We start from the raw sequence: 20,507 nt of genomic DNA on the forward strand, positions 1-20,507 counted from the left end.
ACACTCCTCGTCTTCTTCCCTTATGCCCCCTCCATTAGGACCTAGTGGGGAATTGCAGGCATTACCCAAACAACATATGTGGTAAGGTTCCAAAAAGTGTTCGTGTTGGATACCTTAGGAGCCTATAATAAAATGGCCTAAACCTAAGGATGTGGGAATCAAGAGATATCTCACTGAAGAGAAAATGTTAAAGTCCAAAGGCACGAGAGACTACACTTTTTAAAAGATGCTATTGTTACTGGAGAAAAGAGATGGAATGGAAAAATGGATAATAAGAGATAAAGCTTTAGAAATAGGAAGAACTAGACTGTTAAAAAGTTTGGCAAACCCTATTACGACTTTGGACTTTTTCTTTAAGTACAATAAAATATGAACAGTTTTTGCCTTATTAATTTATGTACAAATAAACACTTATGTCTGATAACTGTTCTCACTGTAGAGTAGAAAAGAAATTGTACCCTGAGCATGTTAGTTACTGGCAGCTAACCCTTAACTTTTATACCTGTATTTTCTTCCCAAATTGGAATAGCCATGGCTGGTACATTTTATTTTATTTTTTCATTGTTTAAACAACTTTATTGAGGCATAATTCCTGTAACATCTAATTCTTTCATCTGAAGTGTACAATTCAATGGCTGTATAGCCCTTACCACGATCAATTTTCCGGTATTTTTGTTACCCTGAAAAGAAATCCTGTAGTCTCTTTAGCCATCACCCTCAAACCTCTATTTCACAGTCCTTCCACTTGGCTGGTACATTTTAACTAATGTTTTAGTAGTGCTTCAGAGTCAAGCATTTATTTCTTTTATCAATAAGAATATATTCATGACTGAATCTATTTTAAAAAAAGAAACACAAATTTCTTAATGTTATGGTAATTGGTATAGAACCTGAATTATTTTTAGAAAGTAAGGAATGCAAATTTCTTAGTGACTGTACATTTGAATATTAAATTTTTTAATTTACTAGCTCTTTGAAAAAAATTATCAAACTATTAAGATTTTTTTGTTGTTTGTAAAGTGACCATTGTTTTAAAGATCAGCTAAGGGAATGGTAGTAAGGCATTTAGTATTTGACTGGTACTACCTATCAAATTTTTGTATATTTCATAGCAATTCCTTAAGTACTTTCATTCTTAAAAACAGCAAACAAATAATAGAAAGAAATAAAAATTTAATAGGAATTTAGAGACCGTAAATTTAGATATTCTTTTATGATGACATCCCGATTAATGGCAGTGAGTAAATAAAATCTTAGAAAAAGTAGTTTGAGTAAGGTTCACGACTAATTACAGTGGAGCCAGGGTTTGATTCTGAGGAGTCCAGGACCAGAATTCACACTCTATCACTGACCCATAGCTTCTTTCCCAAGGAAGTTTATTCTTTCAGTTGAGGCACATTCATGTTGCAGTCAAAATTGTAGAAGAATAGTAAAAGGGGACAATCTATAGTCTCTTAGGATTCAGTTTGTGGAACTAGGGGGGGAAAGAATTATAAGAGTTTCCTGATTTAGATAATGATGAAATATTTTCTTAACAATTCACTTTTTAGGAATTTTCTACTTAAATGACTTATTATGTACTTAGCTACTAATGTATAATTATAAAAGTAATGTTTTAAGTTAGATGTGGTGGCACACATTTGTAATCCCAGCATTTGGGAGGCTGAGACAAGAGGATGTGGTTCAAGGGCAGCCTCAGCTACTACTTAGTGAGACCATTTGCAACTCAGTGACACCCTGTTTCAAAATAATAAAGAAAAAATAGGGCTGGGAGTATAGCTCGAAGGTAGAATGTGCCTGGGTTCCATCCCAGTAACACACACACACACACACACACACACACGCACGCACGCACATACAGAATACGTTAAGATTTAAGTTTTGTGTGCAGAAAATTTAAAGCACATTCATCAACTAAGCCCTGCCTTCAAGATGGCCACCTTATCTACACGAGGTCTAGGGAGACATTCTAAATCAAAACCATAGCTAGGAATGATGGCATACACCTGTAATCCTAGTACTTGGGAGGCAGAGACAGTAGGATCTCAGGTTCAAGACCCTGTTTACAAATAAAACTAAAAAATAGGGCTGGGAGCATAACCCAGATATAAAAGGTCATTGTGTTTCATTCCTAGTTTCAAAAATAAAAATCCAAGTTACAAATTATATATATACATATATATATATATTTTGGGTGGGGCGGGTCTGGGGATAGAACCCAGGGGCATTCAACCTCTGAGCTATACCCCCTGCCCTATGTTTTTATTCTTTATTTTGAAACAGCGTCTCATTAAGTTGCAGAGGGCCTAAGTAGCTGAAGCTGTCCACAAACCGAGATCTTCCAGTCTCAGCCTCCTGAATACTGGGATTACAAGCATGCACCACCACGCATGGCTCATTTTTATATTTTAATGTGTTAATTTTTAAAATAATAAATAATTTTATGTTAAGATTAGATCATATCCTAATGCTATTCTGATAAATCTTAATATATTTGCATATCTATGCAAGCTAGTACATATAAGTTATTTTCTGAAAAATACATCTATTTATTATATTTTTATTAGTATATATCAGGTTTCTGTTTATCCAGAATGGTGGAGAATAAACTATATTCTCCTTACCAGTTTTTCCCACTTTTCAATAATATGAATAAATTTTTAAAGAAATCTGTGTCTGATTATAACAAATTGAATAAATGTTAAAGTATTCAAAACCACTCTAAGTCCTTTTAGAGTTTTTCCTCTGGTCTATTTATGCTTTTAGGCTCATTGATGTTTATACCAATGCGTGTGCACGTGTGTGTGTGTGTGTGTGTGTGTGTGTGTGTGTGTGTGTATGACTTGCTTATATAAATAATGTATATTATAAACTACATAATTTGATGTTAAGATTAGATCATACTCTAATGCTATTCTGATACATCTTAATATATTTGCATATGTATGCAAGATAGTACATATTAGTTATTTAATTTAGTTTATTAAATATTTTCTTATAAAGCTATGTCACTTATTTGCATGTGGATATAGATTTAGATTAATTCTTTTCCTCTATTATAAAGAAGTTTATTAAACCTTGTAAGGTAGGTATTATATCTATTAGAGATTAAATTAAGGCAGAGAGAGGCTAGGTAGCTTGGCCTAACTTACATTTTGAGTAGTGGAACTGCTATTAGATTCCTGGCAATATAGTCCATAATTTACAATTTTAATACTGCATTATGCTATTTTTGACATAAATTAATGCATAAGATACTTCTAATATTAGAACTCACCGTTTTTAAATTTTTTTTATGTGGGTCATATTGAAAATGGTTTACATTCACACAGTGCTTGGTGCCCTCCCCTCCCAGCAATGAGTGTTTGTATATGTACATCAGGTTTCCCCCTTCACGTCTTCCTCCTGCTTCCATCTCCCTCACTTAGGCCCTCCTCTTAACTCCACTACAGTTTCTTCTTTGTCTGGAGTCCCTCCTATGCCCCAATTTCTCTCTAGCTTCCACATTTAAGGGAGAACATCACTTTTTATGACTAATTAATCTCACTTAACATAATATTCTCCAGTTCCACCTTTTTCCTGAAAATTACTTAATTTTGTTCTTCTTTATGGCTGAGTAGAATTCCACTGTGTATATATCCTATAGTTTTATAATCCATTCATCTGTTGATGGACATCTCAGCTGTTTCTATAGTTTGGCAGTTGTGAATTACGCAGCTATAATTATAGATATGCATGCATTACTATGGAAGTTTGGTTTCCATTCTTTTGGGTAGATATTCAAGAGTGGTATAGCTGGAGCATATGGTAGGTTCATTCCCATTCTTCTGAAGATCTTCCACATTCATTTCCAAAGTGGTTGGACTAATTTGCTATCCCAACAGTGTATCAGAGTCCCTACACATCATTACCAGCATTTATTATTGTTTTTTTTTTAATAACTGTCATTCTAATTAGAGTTAGGTGAACTCTCAGGGTCATTTTGATTTGCATCTTTATAATTGCTAATGATATTGAATATTTTTTCATACACATATTGGCCATTTGTATTTCTTCTTTTGTAAAGTGTCTGTTTAGTTCACTTGCCCATTTTCTGATTGGGTTATTTTATTTCTTGGCAGTTAGTTTCTTGAGTTCTCTGTACGTTCTAGATATTAGTCCTCTATCAGAGGAATAGCTGGGAAAGATCTTCTCCCATTCTGTTGACTCTTTCTTGAGGTTCTTGATAGTTTATTTTACTGACAAAAGCTCTTCAGTTTAATGCAATCCCACTATTAATCCTTATTTTAATTTCTTGAGCTTCTGAGATCTTGTTGAAGATTTTACCCGTGACTATATGTTGGAGTATTGGACCTATGTCCTCTTCAAGTAACTGTAAGGTCTATGCTTTTAATTTCCAAGCCTTTGATCCATCTTGACTTGACTCTTGTGCAGTATGAGAAAATGGAGTGTATTTCCATTTTTCTGCATATAGATAATCAGTTTTGCCAACACCATTTGTTGAAGAAGACTGTCTTTTTTTCCAGTGTATACTTTGGCCCCTTTGTCAAAAAACAATTGACTGCAAGTGTGTGGAATTGTTTCTGAATCTTCCATTCAGCTCCTTTGGTCTATGTGTCTGCTTTTGTGCCAATGCCATGCTGTTTTTATTACTGTAGCTCTGAAGTCAGGGATTGTGATGCTTCCTATGTGGTTTTTATTTTTGAGATTTTTTGGGGGGGCTTTTCTAGTTTTTTTGTTGTTGCAAGTGAATTTAAGAACTGATTTTTCTATATTTGTGAATAATTGACTGTGGACTTTTAATGTGTATTACATTGAATCTGTAGATCACTTATGGAAGAATTACCATTTTGATGATATTTATTTTGCCTATCCAAGAGCATGGGAAGTCCCTCCACTTTCTAAGATCTTCACTTTCTTTGTTCAGTGTTTTATAATTTTTATTGTGAGGTCTTTTATCTCCTTGGTTAGGCTTATTCCTAAATATTTTATTGTTTTTGAGGTTATTGTGAGTGGAAATATTTTTGGATTTGTTTTTCACGGATTTATGGTTCACATATAGAAAAGCTTCTGATTTTTTTAATTGATGTTTTATCTATATACTTTGTTGAATTTCTTGATCAGTTCTATGCATTCTATGAGGCCATTATCACATAATCCCCAAACCAAATACAGACAGCTCAGGAAAACTATAGACCAATATCATTGATAAACTTAGACACAGAACTTCTAAACAAAATACTAGCAACACACATTCAAAACCATGTCAAGAAAATTATATACCATAATCAAGTCAGGTTCATCCCAGGGATGCAAGGCTGGTTCAACATATGAAGAACAATCTACATAATTTACCACATAAGCAGAACTAAGGACAGAAAGTCATATGGTCATTTCAGTAGGCACGGAAAAGGCATTTGACAAAATCCAACACCCACTCATGCTAAAAACACTGCAGAGACTCCAAATAGAAGGAATTTACCTCAACATCATAAAGGCAATATACAATTAGGCCCACAGCCAATAAAATATTGAATGGGGGAAAACTATAAGAATTCCCTTTAAAACCAGAAACAAGACAAGGATGCCCAGTATCACCACTCCTTTTCAATATAGTACTTGAAACTAGCCAGAGGAATAAGGCAGGAGAAGGAAATCAAAGGAGTACAAACAGATAAAGAAGAACTGAAACTATCTCTATTTGCAGATGATAAGATCTTATACCTAGAAAACCCAGTAAACTCAACCAAAAGACTTTTAGAACTGATTAACAAATTCTCAGGCTTAGATAGATAGAGAATATAGATATTACTAGAAATAGAAAAGGATCTTATTAAAAGGTAAATTTTGATTCAATAATCTATGTTGGAACCTGAAACCCTGCATTTCTGGTAAACTTCCAGAGATCCTAAAACTGTTTTTCCTGAGAGTATAAGGATTTACCTGATTTATACTGTTTTTTGGCCAACTTGCGTAGGCTTTTTATTGAATCTGTTTTTTGTTTGTTTGTGCTACCTAATTTTATAACTTATGTGTAGTAAAGAAATGGATAGATTCTGTCTAGTAGGTTCACCTTCATATATATATATATAATTTAACATTAACATTTCTGGGAAAATATATTATGCTTTCTGTGTTTTTAAGTACTTAATAACTTAGGTTTATTTATATACTTGATATGGCTTTTATACCTATTTTACCTGTTCTGTTGTATCACTATTTTTTTTTTTTTTTGGTGGTACTGGGGATGGAACCCAAGGACATTCTACCTTTGAGCTACATCCTCAGCCCTATTTTTATTCTTTATTTTGAAACAGGGTCTCAGTGAGTTGCAAAGGGCTTCACTAAGTAGCTGAGGCTGTCCACGAACCACAATTCTCCTGTCTCCGTCTCCCAAATGCTGGGATTACAAGTGTGGGTCACCACGCCCGCCAATATCATTCTTAGTTGAGGGAAACATAACAGTTCTTTTCATTTTTTAAATATATTTTATTGCTACATTGTAATGCATCATAGTGAGGCTCAGTGTGATACAAAAATATATGCACAAAGGACTTGGGTGTGTTTCCTTCCGGATTCCCCTTCTCCTTGTACGTTAGTAAAATTGGTAGTAATATGTTCATATATGGACGTAGCAGAGTTCTTTTCATTTTGAAAGATGTAGCTGTACTTGATTTAAAATGTGGTTTTGTTACTTATTTTATTAACATACTCTACACAGTTATAAAGATAAATGCTTATCCAGTGCTATGTGCCAAGCACTGTATCAGGTGCTTAATGGGTATGATTTGATTTTAATTGTCATGACATCCATTTCTAGTCATTTCAGCATCTGTTCTGTTGTAGAGGCAGTGCATTCAGGGGTGTGCCAAAGAAACACAAAACTCTGTGCTGCTGCAGCTTAGTGTGGTGGAGCATGCTCTGTAGTAGAAGCATAATAATTGTTAAAGTTGTTGGTTGGCAACCTTTGCTGCTTTCTCCACTTTCAACCACCAAAGAGAATTCTGCTTTTGCCTTCTAAACTTCTCCCAGCTAGCTACCTCCAGTCATACCAGTACAAAAGGAATTCTTTCTGTCTGTTGAGTTCCTGAGCTCTTGTGACACCGCATCTAGCCAATGGGAAGAGAGAAACAAAACTTTAGAAGTAATGAGCAATTTGTGCAAAAAAGAACAGAGTTAAATGGAAATAATTTATAATAAAAATTTAAAAAAATTTGAATTTGAAATAAGCACCTGAAGGGACTTTAAATGAGAGTCATTTAAAACCATGCTTCTGTTTTATTAGGTGACATTCAGTAAGTTATTGATAGGAATGGTTTTATTTGCCCAACTGTGTGAAATGAGATAAGGAAAATCAGTACTTTCAAAGTAGGGGATCTAATCTATTCCTGCTCTTAAAACTGTTAGAGATGTTGGTGAAAACAGCTGAAAGATTTAGAAGGCAATTTGAAGTACTATTTCTTAAGCTGCTGACATGTGTGGCCTAGCAATAGTCACATGGTAAGTGTAGCTGGTTGCATATGCTCTAAGAGAAATGCTGCTCTTAAAAGCTGTGGTTCCCCTCTTTTCTAGAAGTAGTTTTCTATTATGATAAATTGATAGAAATTATTTCTGGTATTAATCAGATCTATATCTGCCTTTATTACCATAGCATATTGCTTTTATTTCCAAAAGCTTTTGTTTTCCCTGCTATTATGATTTGGGGCTTCTTAGTATTGTTTTGAAGATTATTCTAAGAAACTTAGGTTTCTAAATATTTAAAGTAGCTCTATGTAATTGTTTCTTTTTAGGGGAAGGATCTGAAATTTTTTTATAAATTTTATCTTGGAAATTAGTTTATTCATTATGTTTAATTTTAGGAAATGGTGCTCTTGCAGAACATTCTGAAAATGTGCATATTTCAGGAGTGTCAACTGGTAAGTCATTTTTTTGTAATGTTTAAATTTCATGCATGACTTATATGGTAAATATTGAAAGCTACCTAGTATCTTATGGACTGATATTTGGCTATAAAAATTATTACTGCTTTTTGCAGCATGTAATAAGGAATGAAGTAACTGAAACATGGAGAAATTCTCATAAGATAAAAATGATAGTTGCATGCCCATGGATTGATTAAACTTTTCCAAATAGACTGCATAATTTTTTCCCATATAAACACTAAACCAAGAGAAAAGTTAGCAAAATTTGAATTAGCATTTTCTTTCCATGCAAAGTTAGGTAAAGTGAAATTTATTAAAGTAGAATTTTGAATGGCAGTCTTAGGATTTAGAGCCTTAGAAATGAAGCATTTTGTTTGATGTTTTAGAGTATGACACTACATAAAACTTTTTCTTAAGTGCACAATTTTATTTTTGGCTGTTAAAAGCATGCCAGGCGTGGCGGCACACGCTTGTAATCCCCGCGCTTGGGAGGCGGAGACAGGAGGATGGCGCAGGTTCGAAGCCAGCCGCGCTGGCGTAAGGGCTTCCAGGAACCCCAGTACCACCAAAAAAAAAAAAAAAAAAAAAAAAAAGCAAACCAGCAACATACTTGTGTTCATGAAATTCAGAAACTCAGTGAGATATACATTTGTTCATTTATGTAAACTTGTATAACTTACAGAAAGGCCCATTACTGTCAAATTTTTCATTCTTTGGTAACTTTTACACCTTTGTTGCCATTTTTCTATACCAACTACAGTTAGTAGGAGATCAGTATTTATTTTTGTATGTACTCAAATTGGGTTTCTTATTAATAACTTAAGTCATTTCTTTGACTTCTTGATGCATTTTATGTGGTTAAAAATTGTGCTGAATGTGTTAATCTGTTGAGTCTATTACAAATCCTGTAACTGGCACCTTTTCCTCACTTGAGGCAAAAAGTGAAGGTTGGATCTTTCATTTTGTATCTGACTTTGTATTGAGAGAGCTAACAGACTCATCATCTGCTCTAAGGGTTCTACGTACTCCTCTAACACATCAACAAGCCTGGTTTCCTGAAAAAGAAGAGCTGGTGCCTCAGTAGCCTGCAGCAATTCTTTCACATTCTGTTTCACTTTTTTAATGTGCCTTTAAATGATATATAAGTATATACCTCAAATAAATGGAAGGTTATTTTAAAGATGACCCGTCTTTTCTTTCTACTCTGAGTGACTAATGATAATTGTGATTAGTTTTCCAAGTTATAACTATGAAGTAAAATAGTTTACAAGCATTTTAGTTTATATAAATGGTTTTTGTCTAATTACGTGGTTTTCAAAATTTTTGATCTCGGGACTCTTGAAGTAAAAATTTTGAAGGCTGTGTTAGTCATTTTGGGCTGCCATAGTAGAATATCATTGGGTGGTTTAAGTAGAGACATTAATTTTCTCACATTTCTGGAGGCAGGAAGTCCTAGATAAAGTGCTGACAGGTTGGTTCCTAGCCAGGCCTCCCCAGCTCACAGATGGCCACTCTCTGCCTGTGGCCTCACTGACATTTCTTCTGTGGGTGCTTAGCTAGCAAAAGAGGGGTGGAAGTCTCTCTTCTCTCTCTCTGGACACCAGTTGTGCTGGACTCTAGCCCACTCCCACTTAACCCCAGTTACCTCTTTCACTCATTTTTGTCATGTTGTCCCAGATGTGGAATGCCTATAAAAACTCATATACAGAGTATGTAATACAGTTAATATGATACATAATATAAGTATCAATTATAATATCAATATAATAATATACATAAACGCTAGATTATTATTTCCAACCTATTTAAATACACCTGTGTTAACTTCAATAGTCACAGAATTAAAAACTTGGAGCTTAATGGGATAAGGACCGTATCTCTAGATACAGTTACATCAGGATTTAGATATTCAACAAGCGAGTTTTGAAGGAGGATTGAATTCAGTTCATAGCAAGGACTTTAAAGAGTCTTTATTTATGTAGGCAGTCACTACTACTATTTATTGATTTAGAATTTAAAACTGAGGAAGTGTCTTAAAACAGATTCAATTTAACACAGTAGTGAAGAACTGTTGCAGGTTTACATCAGTTTTATGAAAAATATATTTCTCAAAATGAAAACATCAATAAGAATAGGCTTGTTTTATAATTTTATAAAATCTTTAATGATTGACTTAAATCTCACAGCTGTTTCTGCATTTTGTCTTTTGCAACGTGACATTGTTTCACATAATTGTAAAGACAACCCAGCTCATTTGTAACTGTGAAAAGTAGTGTTTTGAACCAGGCGTGGTGGCGCACACTTATGATCCCAACATTCTGGTGGCTGAAACCTGAGGATCACAGTTCACCGGCAGCCTCAGCTGCTTAGTGAGGCCCTCCACAACTTAGTGAGACCCTGTTTCAAAATAAAGAATAAAAAAATAGGGCAGGGGGTGTAGCTCGGAGGTCAGATGCCCCTGGGTTCCATCTCCAGACCCACACACCAAAAAATAGTGTTTTCGGAAGTCTTTTCAGATAATTTGTGAAGATTTTTCTTTGATACTACATCAAAATTTAACAAGTGGTAGTTTCTTAAAGGTTAGTTGCAATGTGGAATCTGAAACCACTCATCAGTGAACTTTTTGTACACTGTTAAATTAAAACCCAGGTGGCCTTTCTTGCCATCTGAATGGATTGTTTTAGCATGTATAATTTTATTATATGCATTTATCATTTGGAAAGTACTTATTTGCTGAGTCATATAGAGATTATGAGAAGCTATAGAAATTTGGACAGATCCAGTATCTACTCAGATTCAGAATTTTGCATCAACTCATTAAGATTAGGTTAAACTTATTTTTATGTGTTTGCTTAAGATTAGATTATCAGCAGACTTTTGTTGAGCATTAATGCTGCTCTTAAATTCCTGTTTAAAAAAACAGAAATTCAGCAATTTATTGTGTTAAAGATGTTTTATATTTTAACTATTTTTCTACTTGTGAATTTCAGACATGTATTTAGAAATATATATATACTTACATGTTTGTACATATACACACATAGACACATACACACATATGTGTATATAATGTTTGTAGGACTACCATAAATGAATACCACAGACTTAACAGCATAAATTTATATTCTGGTGCTTTTGGAGACTAGAAGTCCAAATTCAAGAAGTCGGCAAGGTTCGTTTGTTCTGTTATCTTAGCCTTCTTACTGAGTGACCCTCTAATCTTATCAATGTTCTTTTATCTTCTGTTAGTGACACCAGCCATGGTGGATTACAGCCCACCCATATGACCTCATTTTAACTTAATTACTTCATTAAAGACTCCAGGTATAGAGTAATATGTTTCTGAAAAACTGATATTAGAACTTCAAAGTTTGAAGGCAACATATTTTAATAACAAAATGTGTGCTTTCACTAATCATATTTTAGTAAAAATGTTCCATTTCAGTACTGGGGATTATGGTTCAGTGGTAGAGCTTCTGTAGTATATTTGAGATCCCTGCTAGCACTGCCAAAAGTCAAAATCAGAATTCCATTATCAAAGGTCAATGAAACTGTACTAATGGGTTATTAGTATTTCTGAAGGCTGGACTTATAAAACCATTATTCTCTGGAGTGAGAAGAATAACATACAAAACATAACATTCCCATTATACTATTAAAAAAATAAAAGGATGCTGTCTCAAAAGGTGCTTTTGGGTCCATAGATTCATTGCATTTTTTCCTTTGGTCAGAATGGAACTGTACATGTACGACTTAACCTAGTACAGTTTGATTATCCCTTATCTTAAATGCTTCCAAGTGTTTTAGATTTCAGATGTTGGAATTTGTTGTACTCACATATATTTTACTGATTCATCATCTTTAATTCGAAATCTAAAAAATCTAAATGTTTTTGAGTGCTAACATGGTGCACAAAAAGTTGAGTATGTTGGAGCATTTTGTATTTTGTATTTTGGATGAGGGATGCTCAACCTGTATAAGTTTTCTGAAACCTTCATATTGCCGGTAGGAATTGGGGTCTCTTCAACGCTGGTCTAAAAACAGAACTGGCCTTCGAAACAATCTCTAAATGTACGACATGCTTTCTCTTGAGACCAGCAAGCAACAGGAACGATGAGCTACGTCAGTAATCCATGGTGCTGCCTATTTTGTGTATCACCTGCTCCTTTCACCTCTTACTCTGTTTGCTGTGCTCAGTGCCCTACTCCAGATGTTTACACTTTGGGAGGACTACTGACATCTTTAGAAAGAATTTTAGCTTATCTACAGTTAGTACAACCATCAGGTACTTTATTTTCTAAATCGAGACACTTTGAGAGTGAAAGAATAAGCCATGTTTTGTGTGTTGGGGGGGAGGTCTGGGAATGGAACCCAGCGGCGGCATTCTACCTCTGAGCTACACCCCCAGCCCTATTTTTTATTCTTTATATTGAAACAGGGTCTCACTAAGGTGCAGAGGGCCTCACTAAGTAGCTGAGGCTGTCCGCGAAATGCGATGCTCTGGTCTTAGCCTCCTGGATGCTGGGACTACAAGCGTGCGCCACCACACCTGGCTAGGAAGCCATTTTTTAAATTATACTGTCACCACTGACAAAACCAGGGCTATCCTAGACAAATCAGAGTTAATAGTCACCCCGTCTGTGTTGCATTCATTTTATTCTGCATGTATGAAAGCACCTGATACCGATCTAGTACTTAAAAGGGTGGGAGTAAGCAATGAATGAAACTATGTTTTGTCTTGAGGAACATAATTTAGTGGAAAAAGTAAGCTTGTCCAAAATGCACCTTTAATGTGGTAAGTCCTGTGGCAAATAAAGAGTGCACTCGATTAGATGATTTATAATGGCCTGGTTATAATATCCAGTGAATAGTAAATGATTTAATGTTAACTTTCATTATTTTACTAATTCAGAATAGCACTGAGTGCTGAATTTTGTTTATTAATACTGTTTTGGGGCACTAATTAAATTTTTATTGACAAATGTTTTAGAGCTGGGCATGGTGGTGCATGCTGTAATTCCAGTAGTGAGGAGGATGAGACAGGAGATCACAGGTTCATGGCCAGCTCAGCTATTTAGGCCCTCTGCAAAGTAGTGAGACCCTGTTTCAAAATAAAGAAAAAAAAATTGGGCTGCAGGTGTAGCTCGGAGGTAGAATGCCCCTGGGTTCAATCCTCAGTACCAAAAGAAAGAAAAGAAAAGAAAAAAAGAAAGGAAGGAAAGAAGGAAGGAAGGAAGAAAGAAAATATATTTTGGTTTCCCTACTTGACTTTGTATCTCTAACGCTCTATTAGTTTTTTTTTTTTTTTTCTTCTCAAATCCTTGCCAAGAGAAGTGTGTCTTTGCCTTTTTTCCTGGTTCTTATGTTCTACAGGTTGGAATCTTAATTATTTAAAAAAAATACATACATAGTGATTATGTAATGAGAATTATTAGATAAAATCTTACTTTTTATACTTTTTTCACTTTAACATAGAACTTGTCCTCAATTTGAATTTTATGTATGTATGTATGTATGTATGTATGTATGTATGTATTGTGTGTGTATGTGTGTGGTACTGGAGGTAGAACCCAGAGGGCTTTCTACATCCAAGCTATACTCCCAGACCTATCTTAAATTTTATTTGGAAACAGGGTCTCACGAAGTTGCTTAGCCTCACTAAATAGCTGAGGCTGGCTTCAAACCTGTGCGATCCTCCTGTCTCAGCCTCCCAAGCTCAGGGATTACAAGCATGCGCCACTGTGCCCGGCTTCAGCTTGAATTTTAAATCTCACTTTCATATGTAAAATAGAGGAAGCCGAGTGTAGTGGCACATACATCCCAATATTTGAGAGGCTGAAACAGGAAGATCACAGGTGTGAGGCCAGCCTCAGAAGCTTAGTGAAACTTTGTTTCAAAATAAAAAATAAAATAGGACTGGATGTGTAACTCAAAGGCAGAATGCCCCTGGATTCAATCCCCAGTGCCACGCACAAAAAGAATAAATTAATAAAATAGAGAAAGGAGAAAAGAGACATGGTATTTTTATAAATTGAATAATATATGAAAATCATCATGAAATTATAGAGATTAACAAGTAATTGTATGTACTGGGGAGTAGGAAGGCTATTTTAATGTTTTTTAAAAGACTTAGGTGTCTTATGTTCTTTTTTAAAATGTCTAATATTTTACATAGCTAAATTATTTTTCTAAAAGACCTACAATTTATTTCATAAACCCAAGCTTTTTATCCATATGAACAGAAAGAAAAATTGAGTATTGTAGTAGATATAGTATATAGGTAGGAAAGTTAAATAACTTTTGGAATTGGTGAAAGTTGAAATTTCTGAATTTGTAGAAAGCTTAAAAGGTCCCTAAACTCATTGTTATTTTTATTAAGAAACTGAATTATTGCTCATATGCTATAAAAACATATTTTTAGATCAGGTTGATTTACAACAAGGTCTTTGCACACATGAAACAAATTTATTTGATTTTTTTTTCCGTGTGTTTATTCCCCCAAACCCTATGGTATTGTGAATTGAACCCAGAGACATTCCACCTCTGAGTAATATCCCAGCCCTTTTTTTAATGTTTTATTTTGAAACAGAGTCTTGCCAGGTTGCTGCATCGCACTCAATTGCTGAGGCTGATTTTGAACCTGTGAACCTCCTTTCTCAGCTTCCCAAGTGCTGGGATTACACACATGCATCACCACACCCAACTACAACGTGTTACACTGAATATTATATTACTCTATAATCTGGCATTGACTTGAATAAAAAAAAATCAGTATTTGATTATGCTCTCCATACTCTTCAGTTCTAAATTAGAATTTGTTTTTATAAATTACTTATTCATTTTGTAAGTTTCATTAAACATTTAGAAAAATGTTTAAAAGAAAAAGATTTTCACCCACTACACTAACTCTTACCCTCTGTACAATTAATAATAGTATTTTTATTTCATTTGTTCTTTTTTCTGTGTATACCTTAAAAATAATTGTAATATGCATTGAAATTACAACTTTTCTTTCTCTTTCTTTTTTCTTTCTTTCTTTCTTTTTTTTTTTTCAGTACTGGGGATGGAAATCAGGCATTCTACCTCTGAGCTACCCCTAGCCCTATTTTTTATTCTTTATTTTGAAATGGGCTCACTGAGCTGCAAAGGGCCTCACTAAGTAGCTAAGGCTGGCTGTAAACTTGAGATCTTCCTGTCTCAGCCTCTCAAATGCTGGGATTACAAGCGTGCACCATCACACCCAGCTTACTTCTTGACCTTTCTATTTAACATTTTATAGAATAGATTTTGGTTTTTATTAATATTTATATGTATTCTTTTAAGGCCTGCGCAAAATTTCAATGAAGGGTGATACTATAATTAATTTTAAATATATCAATGAGTTTTTCCAATTAGTTTCCTTTAATCTAAATTATGCTGCAAGGGACATTATATAGATCTAGACTTACTTTATTTGTTATATTATTTCCCTAGAATGTTTCTAGAAGTACAATTAATATATCAAAGGTCTTAAATAGCCGGGCTTGGTGGCGCACACCTGTAATCCCAGCATTTGAGAGGCTGAGACCGGAGGATATTGGTTCACAGATAGCCTCAGCTACTTAGTGAGGCCCCCTGCAACTCAGTGAGACCCTGTTTCAAAATAAAGAATACAAAATTGGGCAGGAGGTGTAACTCGGAGGTCGAATGCCCCTGGGTTCCATCCCCAGACTCACACAAAAAAAGTCTTAAATAACATAATGACTCTAGAAACCTTTTGAGAGATTGTTTTCAATCTTACACAGCTGTTCACAGTGTCTGAAAGCATTTAGCGTATCATTGGATATGACAAAGTTTTTCTTATTTAGTTTTTTTTCCTTACTGTGTTTCTGTTAAACTCTTAGTTTCTCACTCAGTTAAAAAAAACAAAAAGATAACTGCTTAATTCTATTTTTGGTTCATGGACTAGAGTTGTGATATTGCAACAGAAAAGAGAATGAGATTATCTTTCCCTTATAGTTAGGCAAAAACTAGTATGAAATTTAAGAAAGATTTTCTGGTTGTTAATAGGAACAAATATTGGTGCTTGTTGTTTTCTCAGGTAGAGGCCCCCCCCCATTTCAAGTATTAACATGTTAGTCCCAATTCACCAGTGATGCAACTTCTAAATGTTGCTATCTCTTAACATCAGTAGTAAAAAACTCTGAGGTTAGCTTGATTTTTGAATCTGTTCTTATGTCAGGCAAAGCTAGTGCTTTTGAGAACTGAGAAAAAGAATATTAAGTAATATTCTTAAGTAATATTAAGGACAATCCTTAATCCTTATTCATATTGATGGAATTAACCGAGTATATAATATAGACCTCAAGTAAGCCGGGCGTGGTGGCGCACGCTTGTAATCCCCGTGCTTGGGAGGCAGAGACAGGAGGACCCCGCAGGTTCGAAGCCAGCCGCATATGCTGGCTTAGGAGACCCTGTTGCCAAATAAAAAATGTAAAAATAGGTCTGGGAGTGTAGCCCGGAGGTAGAAGGGCTTCCAGGAACCCCAGTACCACCACCAAAAAAAAAAAAAAAAAAAATAGACCTCAAGTAATATTTAAGCATTGTTAATCTATATTGTGTCACAATTGTATTCTGTCAAAATCATCACTCTTTTGCTTTTGTGTATTTGCATTTTATATTTCCTGTTCTAGTACTTAAAGTCCTAGCACAACTTCTGATTCCTTCTGAGCCTTTATAATCAATAATTTAATTGTGGGCATATTTTTAAATTGCAGTTGATTTATTTACAAATTATATTATTTTATAATAGCATAAAGTACTGCAGTAAATTTTTTTTAGCCACTGCTTTAAGTTTAAATATTATAACATGGTATTTTGAAGGTTCCCTGGAAAAACATCTAGTATCATAAAACCTTTGCTATGCTAAAATTTTTTGAAATTTCTAAATAAGTCTGACAGGAAATAAAGCTTAAACTATAATTATTTCATAGTAGTTTATACTGTTTTAAAATGCAAAATGTTACATGAATAAGCAGCAGCTCAAGTGTTCCTTTGTACCTCTTCCTATGGGGTCTTACTATTATTTTGCAGTTATTCAATCTGGTATCTGGACCTCTTGCTGAAGTTACTAAGAAGAATTTCACTGGTTCTTTTGGCCAGTGCTACCTACTGTCTTTTCCCTGTGCTTCAGTTGAAAGGGAAAATAAAGTTTATTGTATTTTACATAATAATGCATTCATTAGATTTTTAGGGTTTCAGAATATTAAAATAGAACTTAGTATGAACCCAGGAAACTCTGTTAAGGACAAAAGTGAATGGGGAATACAAAACAGTACATTAAAAAAAATACACACATTTGTATAGGATACTCTACATCTTTAAAGTCATTGCCTACCTTCAGACAATTTATTCATGAGACACTTGAGCTTGTAGAATAAAACACTTTTAAGTTTTAGAAAGAAAAGTAATGATGGCATTATAATTTTTATAGTATATGCTATATAATTTAATCTTACCGGTTACTTTCTTATACAGTATATTTTTGTATAATTTACATGGTATAAAATATTTGTTGAACAATTATTTATGTATAACAATTATTACACATTTGTAATATTACATTATTACAATGAACAATAAAACTTCTCAGTATTAAAATAATAATACATTGGGGTTCCTGGGCACCATGTATTCTGACAGCTTGTGATACTTAGATGGTGGGATGAAGCTCTACTTGGATGTATGTATCCACTCCACTGAGTGGGTCAGGTCAGTGCCAGCAAAACTGCATTCGAATATTTAACATTTTCTTTTCTACTCTGCCACTTTTAAGAGTAATTCTTCAAAGTGTAATAGCATATTAGTTTTTATTTTTACCAAGGCATGCATTTGAATGGAGGGTACTGTACCACTGCCACACAGGCCTCAGCAGGTTCTGTACCTTAGACAAGTGTCCCCCAAAGGTCCATGTGTTAAAGGCTTGGTCCCCAGGATAGTGCTGTTGGGATGTAACAGGTCTTTGACGGGAGAGGACTAGTGGGAGGTGTGCTCAGCCTTAAAGAGGAGCGTGGGACCTGGACCTCTCTTTTTCTTCCTTTGCTTCCTGGTTCCTGATGAGATGGGCACTTTTGCTTCACCAGCATGTGCTCACCATTGCCACAAGCCCAAAGCAAAGGAACTAATATATTATAGAATGAAATTTCCAAAACCATGAATCAAAATAAACCTTTTCTCTTTATAAGTTAATTATCTCAGATATTTTGTTAAATTGACAGGAAGCAGACTAACACAGTAGATGAGCAAAGTAGGCTTTGGCTCTTGGTTGACTTACCAGTCCAATTAATTAAGGAGGTGATTGACCCTGCAGTAATAGAAATAGTGTCCAGAACAAATGAGATGATGGTATTCTTTGCTCTTCACCTAAACACAGTCTTGAGTATTACAGTAGTTCCTGGTACTGTCCTTGACAAAGGACATAACTAGTGGGAGTTAGGATAAAGGCTCTGTCAAAGCTGATAGAGATGGCTTAGAAAATCCTGTGTTCCGAGCCCAGTTTTCTGCTCAAGTACTGATTTCTGCCTCACCTCTTATGTGCTTTCCACGAGAGTCACGATTGCTTCCAAAATTAATAGTTTTGCCCACTGAGAAATAGAAGTAGTAGCTTACTTAGCATTTTCGGTTTCTGTAGTATATAAATTGGAAAATGTAGGTACCATATCAATAGCTTTATGCCCTTGCAGGGAAAAAAAGTTGCCCTCTTATGCCCTTAAAAAAGGTATAAAAGGATTAATTCACCCAATTCCTCTTATCTTATGCTTTGCTAGCAAAATTTAAAATTATTTTTGCTACTTAGAAATTTCAAGGTGAATGGTTACATAGTTTTTTTAGGGTAGATATATTCAGATTCTTTGCTTACCTCATCTTTATTATTCTCTGGTTCTGTTTTCTATTTTTTTCTTCTTTTTTGGGCATATTTTGTGCCTCTTCTGACTTTTTTGCTTGTGCATTTTATTTTACTGCCATGTAACCCTTTATTATTATTTATTTGTTCTGAACATTCATGACATTTAAGAAACCAGGAAATTACTGGCTTGATTAGAGCCAATGGTCAAATAAGATACTTTGATCTTTAAGAACATTACTTAGTATAATAGGAATAATTGTGCTGAATTCATTCCTTAAGTATCTGTACTAATGCAGAGAATATTCATATAAATTATAAACATCTAGATGTAAGATTTTCTACTTGCTATAAGAATATGTAATTTCTAGTAATAGGTTCAAGAGTAATGAAAGTCCTGAGTGGAAGTGATGGATTAATATAATTTTTCTACTTGTACTGATTCTTATCTTTTAAACTCTAATGAAACACTTTCCCATCTTGGACTAGTAACTATTATTATTAGAGTGCTAGTAATTATTTCCATAAAAGGTCTTGTTGCTTTGGGCCTGTAGCAGGGCCGTGTAGCATGGCAAAAATGAATGGTGGAAGGAACTGCTTACTTAATGGAGCTGGGAAGCAAAGAGAGGGGGAGAAGCTGGGGTTCAGTATTCACTTTCAAGAACATGCTCTAGTGACCTAACCTCCTTGCACTAGGCGCTACCCCTGAAGGGCCTTCCCCTCCTAGATAGTTTTAGCAAATAGGAACCAATCTGTAGACACTACTAAGTATACACTTTTTCTCTGTGTTATTATAGACTCTTTCCCTTTTCTTCATGTTAATATAGGACCAATAGATATTTTTCAGAATAGATTACATCTATCTATGGAAAAGTATTGTAGTTCTACTGAAACACCCCCCCCATAATTATTCCACACATAGGAGCTCCGTAGAAGGTAACATTCTGCCTTAGTTATTAAGCATGTAAGTTTCTGAAACCTAGTGTCCAGATTCCTCCTAGCTGTGACACTAAGCTTATTTGTGACCTTAGAGTAATTACTTAATTTCTCTGTGCCTCTTAATTTCTCCACCTGTTTGGTAAGAAGTAAATGAGAAAAGAGAGAGTATTTGACAAGGAATAAGAGTTCAGTTAATATTAGCTAATTTTTAACATTCTCATCAGCCATAGGATCTACAGGCCTATCTATACTTCTCACTTTGCGAAGTTCACAGGTCTTAAACTTATGAACCATAAGCGGCTAACCTGCAACAGAAGTCTCATCCTTTAGCTGTACATCATACCTTTTAAGTTGTCAACCCGCCCCTGTTCTCCTAAATTAACAGTGAGTCAGTAGGTATCTGAATTTCATGCTAGTCAACTTCCTACTTTTTATTTTTTCGTGTTTCAGTGCCTTCGATTGTTTTCATGAGCACAATACTTTCCATGTATTACAAAATCATTATCTTATCCCATATGGCCATGCAACAATCAACATATACTTACTAATTTTTTCAGGTATTTTAAGTACGTTTCTTCCTATTTGAATTAAGCCCTCTTTACTAGTTTTTTAAACACTTGGAGCCAGGTGTTGTGGCACATGCCTGTAATCCCAGTACTTGAGAAGCTGAGAAGGATAACAGGTTCAAGACCAACCTTAGCAATTTAGTGACACCCTGTTTCAAAACAAAAATGTAAAGGAGCTGAGGGGTATACCTTGGAGGA

The 20,507-nt window shown here is 34.7% G+C and overlaps 1 protein-coding gene across 3 annotated transcripts in view; it reads left to right on the plus strand.

Moving 5' to 3' along the window:
- LRP12 (LDL receptor related protein 12) overlaps positions 1–20,507 on the plus strand; it is a gene marked incomplete at both ends in the record, with an annotated part of 77,713 nt that overhangs the window by 34,727 nt on the left and 22,479 nt on the right. Inside the window, one exon of one of the 3 annotated variants that reach the window (XM_080694921.1) lies at positions 7,860–7,916. The exons of 1 other annotated variant lie outside the window; for it this stretch is intronic. In XM_080694921.1, coding sequence (XP_080551047.1) covers positions 7,860–7,916 — 57 coding nt within the window. Of the gene's footprint in view, positions 1–7,835; positions 7,917–20,507 lie in introns of all 3 variants that reach the window. One more of the 3 variants, XM_080694919.1, reaches the window with a different exon arrangement.

This window comes from Muscardinus avellanarius, assembly GCF_963383645.1.
Source record: "Muscardinus avellanarius genome assembly, chromosome: 4".
NCBI lineage: Eukaryota > Metazoa > Chordata > Mammalia > Rodentia > Gliridae > Muscardinus > Muscardinus avellanarius.